At 42.1% G+C, this 12,559-nt stretch overlaps 1 protein-coding gene and 1 pseudogene across 1 annotated transcript in view; both read right to left on the reverse strand.

The window, feature by feature from the left end:
• LOC110327660 (beta-galactosidase-1-like protein 2) overlaps positions 1 to 12,559 on the reverse strand; it is a 29,828-nt gene that overhangs the window by 10,298 nt on the left and 6,971 nt on the right. The window contains exons 3-10 of the mRNA XM_021206781.1: positions 12,186 to 12,254; positions 11,188 to 11,283; positions 10,247 to 10,355; positions 7,655 to 7,747; positions 4,490 to 4,571; positions 3,469 to 3,533; positions 2,122 to 2,206; positions 648 to 785 (exon numbers count right to left, since the gene is read on the reverse strand). Of these exons, the coding sequence (XP_021062440.1) occupies positions 648 to 785; positions 2,122 to 2,206; positions 3,469 to 3,533; positions 4,490 to 4,571; positions 7,655 to 7,747; positions 10,247 to 10,355; positions 11,188 to 11,283; positions 12,186 to 12,254 (737 nt within the window). The remainder of the gene's footprint in view (positions 1 to 647; positions 786 to 2,121; positions 2,207 to 3,468; positions 3,534 to 4,489; positions 4,572 to 7,654; positions 7,748 to 10,246; positions 10,356 to 11,187; positions 11,284 to 12,185; positions 12,255 to 12,559) is intronic.
• Positions 1,256 to 1,566, reverse strand: LOC110328300 (annotated as a pseudogene).

Here is a 12,559-nt window from a genome sequence, read left to right on the forward strand (position 1 = left end):
CCATAGTTTTTAAAATTTTTCAAAATTGAAAAAAAAAGTTGCCCTTTTTAAAAAACAAAAACAAAAAACTGGAACAAAGATATGCATAGATACTTCACCAAAAAATAAAAAAATAAAAAAAAAAAACGAACAAGTGGCAAATCAACAAATGGAAAGATCATCAAAATCATTACTCATTAGGAAGACACAAATAAAAACCATGACACACCTGTCAGAAAATTACATTTTTAAAAAATTGAGTATGGTAATGATATGGAGGAAAATAAGACCTCATATTTCTAAATGAACATTAGCTTTATTTCACCCTTAATTTCCTACTTGGTCTCTTGGGAGATTTGGAGGCTACATTTTATGGTGTTCTTAGAAAATCCAAAGCAACAGACTTTGCATAGAACATTTTTTTAAAGCAAGGTTCCATGTAGCAGATAAGCAAGACTAAAGTTACAAACCCATCTGCTCACAAAGCCCCAGAAAACCAAGACACCGATATCTAGTGGGGTCATGAACAAATACCAAATCCTCACTTCCCAGCACACATTAAAGTCAAGACAGCTAAACAGTTCCAGAGAGTTCCCTAATCTTCTATGTTCTAGACTCAACGATGGGACAATCTAGGTTGGAGGTTGATTCTGGGGACCAATACTCGCCATAGCTGGTTACTACAGGCTTGTAACCCTCCGAAGACTGAGCTCCACCGATTAAGCCAAAGTTGGTACCACCTTGGAACATGTAGAAGTTGAAGGAAAACCCAAGATAGAACATCTCACGTACATCCTTCATCAGCACTGCAGAGAGCAAGACAGGGAGAAAGGAGAGAGAGACTAGGATTTAAGAATTCACAGCTCATAGATTTTCAAACTACCTCGACCTGAAATCTTCAAGATCTGCTTAGAGCTCAACCCCAGAAAAACACGTTAGATGAGCCAGGACTGACTGAAGTCGTTGGTGGTGTTTGTTTTCAAAATCCAAAGTCACTCATTACTTCTTTCTCTAGGTTTTATATTTGGATGAATCTTTCTTGTTTCTAGCACACAAACTGTGTATATCAAACATTGCTCATGACTTTTTTTCCATTTGTTTCATTCTTTATTTTCATTTTAATCAAAGACAGGGTCCGCTGTGGGCCAATAAGATAGCTTCTGTATGTGCACGCCTCCTTGTTCACTTGTGATGGAGTTTATTGTAGAGAAAAGGAACAGAACTTGGCTGGATAAAGGAAGGGACATAGAACTCGTGTGTGTGCCTAGCCTACGCCTCAGCAGCCCAGCCACGGGTCTGCACGGTTCTTTCGCATCAAGAAGTTAATCTTTCGAGCCACTTCCACTTTGTAGATCCTCCGGCATGTTTCATAGCTCTTCCGCTGGCAGCGGCGGCAAGGCTTCTCGTAGTAGCGTCGTCGCTTTATGACTTCTGTAAGCCCATTGGTGGTGAGCATTCTGTTCAGGGTCCTGTAGGCACCTTCCACGTTCCCCTCCTGAACCATCACAGTCCTGGCAATGAACTTCAGATGTTTAGCCATGGCCTTGTATTTAAATCTTCTTTCGCCTGGGACTACAGACTGGGGCCTCCGAATTCGGACTCCGGGACTCCCCGCTCATGACTTTTTAGAGGCATACCTACTTCCAGCTTACTCTTTCTAAAGCACTTACGAGCTTTTCCCACAGTGACTTATCCGAAATGGTGGCAACAGTCACCTTTACCTTCAACTCCGTTTAAATGACCATCAGCAATTCTCCGGGGAAAGCGAAAGAATTAAAATCAAATGAGCTGGGGCTATAACACTACCTACTTCCATACCCAGCACACCTTCATTGTCGTACTCTGTCTCACTGAACAATGTGTTCTCATTACTTTTCTAGCCTTGGAGAAGTGTATTTATAATGAAAACTACAGAAACTTAAGTTCCTATTGCAGCGACCCCCCAGAAGTGTTCGTGCTCTGTGACCTCTCCTTCCGAACAGATGTCGTGGAGCCATCTACTTATCCAGACTGATGCTTATATGAAACAACATCTGGGAGCCTTGTCTCTAAACCTCAAGGTCACTGGTGAGCAAGGAAAGAGCGGCCCAGTGCCACTGCACTTCTCACATTTCCCTGAAAAGTCCAGGAAGGAGGACTCACTATGCGCATCTCCAGTCTGGTGCAGAGATCCCCATGTGTCAAAAGAGTTGGCTGTATATACCGTCATCAGAATAGGGCTTCTACCCTGAAGGAAAACAAAACAAGTGTTAATTTGGGGTGCTCCTTTGCAATTCTGAAGCCCTGAACTGCCTACAAGGGAACACCCAGAGCTCCGGAGTGCCCTTTCTCCTTGAACTGAAAGCACCCCTGCCACATCTCAGAGCGCTGAGTCCTATACTCCAACTCTCACATGATCTTCCCGGTCACATAGTCTCTCCATGTGGTTTTATTGGTCATCTGTTTCAAGTTTTCTGGGGGGCGTGGAGGGAGGACACCATCATTTCAATATTTCCATTTCAATATATCCTAAAAGTAAAAGCTGGAAATTTGTTTTAAAAAAAAAAGAAAAGAAAAGAAAAGAAAAGAAAAGAAAAAAGAAATCTTTTCATTCCCTTGATGACCAGAGTAGAGATTTAGTAAGAAACACCTGACACAGAAGAAGAATTCAAAATGTTCAGTGACAGGGGGTGGAGAGATGACTCAGTGGTTAAAAGCACTGACTGCTCTTCCAAAGGCCCTGAGTTCAAATCCCAGCAACCACATGGTGGCTCACAACCATCTGTAATGAGATATGACACCCTCTTCTGGGGTGTCTGAAGACAGCTACAGTGTGCTTACATATAATAATAAATAATATATAATAATAAATAAATCTTTAGTCTTTGGGCCGGAGCAAGTGGGGCTGGAGCAAGCAGAGGTTCTGAATTCAATTCCCAGAAACACATGATGGCTCACAATCATCTGTACATCTACAGTGTACTCATATACATAAAATAAATAAATTTTTTTTAAAAAAATACATAACACTCTTGTAAAAGACCAGAGTTTAATTCTCAGAACCTACATTGAGTGGCTGACAACTGCCTGTAAGTTCAACTCCAACTACATCTGATGTCTCTGGTGTCTGTGGGTACCTGCACTCATGTGCACATGCCCCCCTCACATGTACACAAATTAAAAGTAAATAAAAATAACTGGCTTTTAAAAAAATGTTCAATGACCCAGTGGCAACATCAGTAGGAGGATTATGACAAACGCTAGCTTTGAGCAATGTCCTACAAATCAGAGTGAACAAAAGTTAGGATTATAACACTCCAACACTATGGCCTGTGAACCAAGTGTTCTGCATTTATACAATTTGAACCTAAATCCACCTAAAATAGACACCGAAGGACACTGCAGATTGCAACTATAACTAAACTAATTAGTACTAAGATTTTTCTCAATAAGTAAGACAAGAAGTCAAGGATGGGGCAAGAACAGGCATCTGTTGTGTCTGAAAGGCACCTGAATAGATTTGAGGTCCTCATATGTTTCTTTCTTTATATTCTTCATGTGGACAGTGGCCAACACTGTGGGTAGGAAGAACATACATGAGAACCTGCCATGACCACACAGGGCAGGGGCAGAAGACTATCCCAGAGCCATGTCAGAGTCCAGTCCACACCTCTTGGTCTTATGCCTCCCAGATTTCACTTCAATACTTCCATAGCCAGAGCTAGCAATAAAGATATGTGACTACATCAAAACATGCAAAGGAACTTCATACATGGTCCCTCACTTAGAACTTATAATGATGATCTAGACAGTTAAAATACACCACACCGCACAAATCAGTACATGAAAAGCAAATGAAGAACTTAGACTCCAAAACTTGACATTTTTGGTTGTGGGGCTCAAACCTCAGACCTCATTCATGCTTGACTTCTAATTCAGAACACTAACACTGACTTCCTACTATAACAGAAAGGGCCCCCAATAAGACCAGGGACAAGAACATTGGGAGAGAATGGAGCTGACCAAATTGCTTAGAGAAATGAATGTAGAAATTATGTTTCTCAGTCTTGGTCTCTATACACTCAATTTTTCTTCTTTGTGTACCTGAGGTTAGACCCATGGGCACATACCAAGCAAATGCTCCACTCGTGAGAAATTTGCCTTCTGACATCCTATTCCCAGTCCCACTTTTATTTTCTGGACTCATTTGTTCAGAAAAATACCAGGGCTTGGCCTAAGATAAGATTACTCTGAAACACCTCCATTCTTTGTCCAATCATGGTCACGTGTCAGTGCTGGAGATAACTTTTTCTTGGGCCACAGTTGGACCCAGGGTCAGGCCACTAAAAGTCTGAAAGAACAGAGTAGCTCTCTGGTCATAATAGCAGCTGTGCAGCAAGACTGGGTCCTACTTCCTAACTCAGTTTTTCACACAAGTCCTCACCACCAGGAAGTGGAAAGGTGAAGCATCAGATGGACCTGTGCCTTTTCAACTTGGCCAGTGTAGAAATATATGCAACCCAAACCGTACCGTTTTCCAAGTGGCCCTTTCTTAGACTCGCACCATCATCTGCAGTCATGAGCAGCTCATCAATCCCTCTTGACACCAAAGCCTAAGGAGAAATTCAGTAAGGGAAATAGATTGATTGCTCCTAGTCCCAGGGGATTTCTTCTTCCTGGCAGTAGAGTAAAAAAACAAACTATGCCACTGAAAATGCCACAGTGAAGTTGAAAGATGGAGAGGAAGGCTTGATGCCTTAGAGTGGCTGGTTTTAGGTGTCAACTTGACACAAGCTAGAGTCATCAGAGACGAAAGAGCCTCAGTTGAGGAAATGCCTCCATGAGATCCAGGTGTGAGATCCAGGTGTAAGGCATATCCTCAATCATCGATCGATAGGGGGTGGGGCTAGCCCATTGTACGTGGTGCCATCCCTGGGTAAGTAGTTCTGGATTCTATAAGAAAGCAGGCTGAGCGAGTCAGGGTAAGCAGCAGCCCTCCGTGGCTTCTGCATCAGATCCTGCCTCTGTTTGAGTTCCCGTCCTGACTTCCTCCAATGGTGGACTATGATCTGGGAGTATAAGCCAGATAAACCCTTTCTTTCCCAACTATCTTTTTGGTCCTGGTGTTTTGTGGCACCAATAGAAACCCTGACTATGACATTCCCATGCAACTACTTTTAAGTTAAAAAGTTAAAACAAAAATATGAGTCCTGCTTCAGTCAAACTCCTCAACAGCAATTCAAATCCCAAACCTCAAGGGAGAGGCTGAAGGGCAGCTGAATCACCTATTGCTGTCCCCAAAGCACCTCCTGGGGTTTCTCCAAGCCAAAGAGCAGAAACTAGTGTTTATTCTAAGTGTTTGTCTCTGAATTTTTTCCCATGATTTTTCAGTAGTTTCTTTGGTCGGGGGAAAGGCTAGATTAATCCACCTATCGTAGCACTGTCCCTTGCATGAACCTTAAATGTTTCTACTTGAGCCTGGCAGTGGTAGCACATGCCTTTAATTCCAGCACTCAGGAAGCAGAGGCAGGAGGATCTCTGTGAGTTCAAGTACGGCCTGGTCTGCAGAGCTAGTTCCAGGACAGCCAGGGCTACCTACACAAAGAAACTCCACCTCAAACCCCCCAGAATCAAAAATAAAGGCCCTATTTTAACTACAAACACTCCAGGGATACTCTCAATCAAGACAGACAAAAGACTAGGAGACTTATTTATTTAAGGTGGTGACTAAGGTGGTGGCTGTAGGTTCTAAGACAAGTCAAATGTGTGGCCTGTTGTGTCTTTTTGGACCCAAATTCTTAGAATGCACCCTTGAGTCCTCTGTTGGTATCAGAAAATGGTTTTTCTATAAGGCAACTACAAAAACCAAAGGAGCAGAAAAGTCAGAAAAGTAAGAGTGTCCAGAATGTCCCTTGTCACTCTGTGCCACTGTACTCTGGTCCCCATTGGTCTGATAAGGATTTAGTGTCTTATCCCAGTCCAATGGGCCATGTGGCTTATCATAAGGTGACCATATAACACAGACATCCAGAAGGCTTGAGAATGAAAAGTGGTGGCCATATCAGATCAGACAGAAACAAATTCTACTTCTGTAGACAATGGGCTGCTTTTATTCCCACTGACATTTCTAACACAACCACAGAGTTAGACAAAATATTTCCTAAAGACTCATTTGGAGAACCTAGGCAGAAACCAAATTTAACAAGCTGAAGTTCATGCAAGTAGGAGGACTGGTATTCAGTACTGTTTTCTACTGAGACAGCAGGTGATTCTGGGAAATGGGATGGTAAAAATATCCAGCAACTGGCACACTATTGCCAAGAGATAGCTGGGTAGGCAACAACACATGCTGACCAGCCTGGTCACTTGAATTCAATTCCTGAGACCTACATGGTAGAAGAAGAGAAGTGACCCCCTGAATTGTACTCTGACCACCACATATACACAGTGGAACATACACCCTGACATACAGATGCACAAGTATACATGTTAGTTTTTAAAATGTAAAATATTTCATAATTTGTATTTTATGAGTAAATGGCTCTGTTGGTTGAGTGCTTATGTATTATAAATGAAGACTTGAGTCAGAGCCTCAACAACACATAAAGTGATACTCACCTATAATCCTATCACTTGGGAGGAGGAGGCAGAAGGATCAAACCTTCCGGGTCACTCTGAGAGTAGGAGGCAAAGGGACCGTGGAACAGGAAATGGGGCAAATAAAAAATATAAAACAGTGTAATAGATCGAGTGCAAGTGTATCACCAATGAGTGAGAACAAACCAAATTCTCATCTACAAAAGCAAGCCCTTGGCCATGGTGGTTGTAATGGTGAAGGTTAACCAACAATCTGACAGGATTTAAAATCACCGATAGGCCTATGGAAGATTATCTCCATTACATTAGCTGAAGTAGGAATTTCTGTCTGAACTATGAACAGGACCATTCCTTTGATTAGGACTCCTGGGCTACATAAAATGCAGAACACAAGCTAAGCACTAACATGCAACATTTGTCTTCTGCTGCCTCCAGGATGTAGGTGGGATGTGAACCACTGTTTCAAGTCCCTACTGCAGTGAATTCACCAACATGATAGACTGTGTCTTGAATTTCAAGCCAAGAAAATAAGCCCTTTCTCCCTTAAATTCCTATTGTCAGAATATTTTATCACAGCAACAGAAAAAAAAAACTAAGCGAGTAGTTTTTTAAGACAGGGTCTCTTATCATTCAGGCTAACCTCAAACTTACTATAAAGCTGAGGGTGATCTTGAACTGTGGTCCCCTCTAACTTCACCAATCCCAGCTCAACAACAGATCTGATTGTGTGCATCATATGCTACTTGTGAGTATCCTGTATAGATGGCTATATCTGAAAGTAAAAGAAAGAAAGAACACATAGTAAATGTATTACCATGTGTTTTTCAAGTAAAGAAAATGTAAAAGTTCTTCAACCAAAAGAAAGCTGAGCTAGTCATAGAAAGTAGAACTGTCTAGGGTGTATTTCTGCCTTATATTAGAGCAAACTGATATTCCTAGGCCACTGTCTAGAACATAACCAAAAATCAATGATAAAAGTGGACCCTATTCATCTTCATACCTCACAGTTGCAGGCAAGTTCATATAGTACATTCAGGACACATTTTCTTCACAGCATCACAAAGTACAAGAAGCAGGGAAGAACTGAAAGAGCACTTACCGTTTTCACATACGCCATGTATTTCTTATCCATATAGTAGGAACCATATTCATTCTCGACTTGCACAGCAATGATAGGGCCTCCTTTTTTATACTGAGGGTCAAGGAGATGAGAACGTGAGAGTGAGATACTGGGCACACTCAGGATGAAGAGATGGCTCAGCTGTTAAGAGCACTGGCTGCTCTTCCAGAGGACCCAAGTTCAATTCCCAGCACCCACAGGGCAGCTCACAACTGTCTGTAACTCCATTTCCAAAAGATCTGGCACCTTCCCACAGACATGTAGGCAGAACACCAATGTGCATGAAAATAACTAAATCTTTAAAAAAACATAACAAACAAAATAAAAAAGCACACTTAATCCAGAGTGAACCATGGTCCTGGCCATTTCTCTTGCTCAATGTCAGTGGCTCTATGTGAAAATTCAAATGCTTCCAAAACAGTTCCTTTAACAACACCCCTAATTAACTACCATTTCCTCATGATTTAGTGTGTTGAACATGAGGTCGAAAATTCCAGTAGTCACCATTCCCACTGCTCAGATCTTTGCACTTAGAGGCATCCCTGCCTTCAGCATCTCCCTCCTTCTCATTGTCATTTAAATGCCTTAAGGAGCTATGTTAAAATTAACTGGCTGGACCACCAGCCCCTCTAGTTACCATCTGCATAACCAAACTTATGGAACATTTCTTCTAACTTCCTTCAGGAACATCTGGAACAACCTCAGGTGCCTGTCCTGGCATGAAGAGGGATACAGACTATAATGGCTCCAACTCCATGGCCATGATGTAGGTAGCAATGTGGGGGCACCCAGGATTGTCTAAACCTATATCACAAGAATTTGCACACCCAAATGTGACCACTGTGACTGCAGAAAGCTTTAGAGAGAATTGAAACAGGAAGATACCAAGCAAGCAGAAAGCATTTGATCCCTAAGTTATGTGGCAGGAGAGGATAAAGGACACAGACTATAGGTGTGTTTTAAATTTTTAAACTTAATGGCCCTAGCTAATGAACACTGGAAGACTTTCAAATCCAGCTTTTTCTCTTCGTTTCTTACCTCTCCAAGGAAGAATACAGCAGAAGCCAAGAAGGATTCAGAAGTTATCAGGACCAGAGATGATCTGAGGCAAAGGGGCCAGAAGACTACACTGGGTTATGACGAGCTGAGGACTGAACCCTGGGCTTCTGTGGTGGGCAAGCATTCTACCAACTGTGCTACACTCCTAATCTGAGGTTCTGGTCCTGTACTGTCCATAGCATGCCCACGTTTTCCTGGTGTGTGTTATTTGGGTCTCTTATGGATTTTAATAGCTTGCCTGAGTAATTAGAGTCTATTTTCAAGAAGTTCAACCATATGAAGCATTCATCTAGCATTTGCATAGACATATGCAAATTTGGGCATTGCCTCCATTCAATATATGCAAATCTAAAAGAAACGATCACTGTGAGGATAAAAGTTCTGATTTCCTAGTGCAAAGCTTGATGCCTCATAGATGTCATTAAACATTTGTTTCTCTGTACTCATTTTCTACCTACTATAGATGGCCATCAATCTAACATGCTGTTCTGTCCCGACTAAAGCCAACCTAGGTCGAAAATATTGTTGGGGGAGATAAAGAGGTGGCTCAGAGGTTAAGAGCACTGGCTGCTCTTCCTGAGGACCTGGGTTCAGTTCTCGAAACCCATGATAGCTCGCAACTATTTGTTACTCCAATTCTAGGGGACCTGACACCCTTTCCTGGTTCCTTGGTCACTAAGTATGTGTGTGTATGTATGTGTGTGTGTGTGTGTGTGTGTGTGTGTGTGTGTGTGTGTGTGTGTGTGTGCAAAACATGAATGGACATAAGATAAAAATAAATACTAAAAATATCAAACTGGGCCCAGTAAGATGGCTCTTCAGAGAAGAGAATTTACCACAAAGCCTGATGACCTGAGTTCCATATCACATGATTGATTGATTGATTGATTGATAAATGTAATTTTAAAAATTCAAACTGTTTCAACTGAAAACATAAGTTTTCACACACACACACACACACACACACACACACACAAAACCATCATCTAAACCACTATTATTCTAATGACTCCATTTTAGGCTCCTGAATTAAGAGGCTATGACCTCTCCACAGGCTCCCCTAAAGCAATGTTTGTGGTACACCGGCATATAGCTGCCTCGAGAACTTAGAATGCTCTTTCACTCTAATTTTTGGTCATCTTAAGCAGAAGCTAATAACCAGCAACTCAAAGAAAAGATACACAGAACATTCTTCCAAGTGTCTTGATAGTGGGAGGGAGGGCAGATTCGAGAGGAACAGTTGGTGGAAAAGACAAAAGGAGACTAATTGAATCTAAGATCTCAAAATGTAGCCCAGACTGGATCCTCTCACTTCTATAGCATTCACCATCATGACAAGTAATGCTTAGCACCAGAAGCTTTCTTAGACAAGAAACTGGAACTCCCGGGTGCTAATACACACTACCCACATATGCTCCCTGCTTCTTGGAGTGCAGAAAGCCACAAACACTATCCAGGAAATGTATCTGTCAGCTGATTCCCTTACCTGTAGAGATGAGGACTGGGTTTTACCTGGAATTTTGCTATCTTGGGAATCAGATTGTCGAAATACCGATTCATTGCTTTAGTAAATCCCTTGTAAGTGGTCCGCAGCTTCATTTTTGGATCCATGAGTAACCAGCTATAATTTAGAAAAGTGACTCACACTCAGGATGGGAAACAATGATAATAAACATTCCAAGAAGGAATCTACAACAAAGCCCACATTTACACACAGAACAGTGTGACATGAGGGTGTGGCCCCTGCTTCAAGAAGGAAAAGTCTATGCCAATTAAAACCACCTCAACACCCCAAGATGGGGGAGGGGTGAGGGGAGCTGGGGACAGTTTTGTAACTATGATCCAAGACCAAGTTCAGCAAATTACAGCCTAAAAGCCAAGTTAGACTGTGCTTAACTAAAGAGTTTGGTTGCACAACTGTACCCAATCATTCACCTATTTTCACTGAGGTTTTCAGGCCAATTACAGAGTCTCATAAAGCCTAGAATATTTGTTATCTGGACTTTATATCAGAATCTTGCTTTGTAGCACTACTAATCTAGTACTCATTGTGTAGCCTAAGATAGCCCCAAATTTGTGACACTCCTCCCACCTCATCTTGGGTTACTAGCTGGTGTTTTACAGGAAAGGGTTAGGAATCTCTAGTCTGGAGTGAGGCGGTTATAACGCTGTTTAGAAGTGCTTTCGTTTGTGTGCACGAGAGATGAAGAGTCTGGCTCTACTGGAAAATACTCAGCTAGGAAAAGGAAAACCACGCTGACAGATGGTCCTGCAAGAGCATGTATAAATTTTGAAAGTATTAACTAAGAGAAAACAGCCAGACTCAACAACCATCCCCCAACCCCCACCGCCTGCCATCAATGAACAACATAGCGTAGACCTTTTTAAATGTGTACAGAAATAAAGCCCTGCGGATGTGCTTCCCAGCCAGGGACCCTCGGACCACAACTCACCTGGGCAAGCCTCCAAGGTCTAAGTCACTGCCAATGTAGGGGCCCGGACACAGAATGACCCAGAGTCCAGTCTCTGAAGCCATGGTGATAAAGGCTCTGGAATGAAAGCAGTCACAGTGACGTCACACCCAAAGCAGAGCACTGCTTGCTAGCTCTCAAGTTCTCTGTCTTCTATTCTATTACCCTTATGAGCTCAGTATCCAAAGGGACGGTGACTTAGAAGATAATAGAAAAGTTTGAAGACAGAAACTACAACCCACAGCTCAGAATCTGCTATTATAACTGAGAGAGCAGGTTCTTTTTGCTGGACTCACACTGCCAAATGCTAGGTAAAACAAGATCTAAGCCATACTATAAGAGCAGGCTGTGCAAGCCATAGACTGACGGCTCAAGGAGGCTTCAAGCCAGGTAGAAACTGGCTGGCTTACTAATGCAGAATTAGAGGCTAGGGCTTAGTGGCTCACACCTTTAATTCCAGCACTCAGGAAGCAAAAGCAAGCAGACCTCTGTGAGTTTGCAGCCAGCCTGACCCCACATAGAGAATCCCAAGCCAGGTAGAGTGTACATGGTGAGACCCTGCCTCAAAACATTAACAACACGTTTTAGTATGCAACTCCAAATGATAGAGACAAAATCAGCCATGATAAAATTATTAAGCATTATAGCAAGTATGACAGCAAAACGGTATTATTACAGTCTGCCGGCACAGATCAGTAGATTGAGGTGCCTGCTGCCAGTCTTCATGACTTGAATCCAACCTTCAGATATGGACATATGCACACGTAGAGATGCTTGTAGCCTCAAAAAATATATTAAAATGTAATGGAAAGTATTTACTATGGATTAAAATGCTTAAAGCTAAAAAAAAAAAAAAAAACAAGCAAAAAACAACAACAATAACCAAAAAGTAGAGCTATATACCCCATTCCATCTTCCAACCCACCAGGAACTTGCCCATCTGAATCTCAGAATCAAGAAATTAAAGGGTAAACACCTACATGAGGTCCGTGTTTTCAGTGAAACGAAACTGGCCAACTGCTGGCTCATGGAGGTTCCAAGGAACATGCCTATTATGGGGAAAATGAGAAAAGTAAGAGCCTCCCCCATCAATCCTGATTCCTGCATCCTTAACAGAGAAACAAGAGTCTCTCCTGAGAGAAAGCTTCATGTTTCAACATCGAAGGCTCTACTGTGTGCATATACATTCCCAACACTGAAGAGGCTGAAGAAGGAGGATCTTATGTTTTAGGCCAGTTGGCTAGACAGTAAGACCTGTGTTGGAAAGAAGAAGAAGAAGAAGAAGAAGAAGAAGAAGAAGAAGAAGAAGAAGAAGAAGAAGAAGAAGAAGAAGAAGAAGAAGAAGAAGAAGAAG

The sequence above is a fragment of the Mus pahari genome, chromosome 10 (genome assembly GCF_900095145.1).
Source record: "Mus pahari chromosome 10, PAHARI_EIJ_v1.1, whole genome shotgun sequence".
NCBI classification, from domain to species: Eukaryota; Metazoa; Chordata; class Mammalia; order Rodentia; family Muridae; genus Mus; species Mus pahari.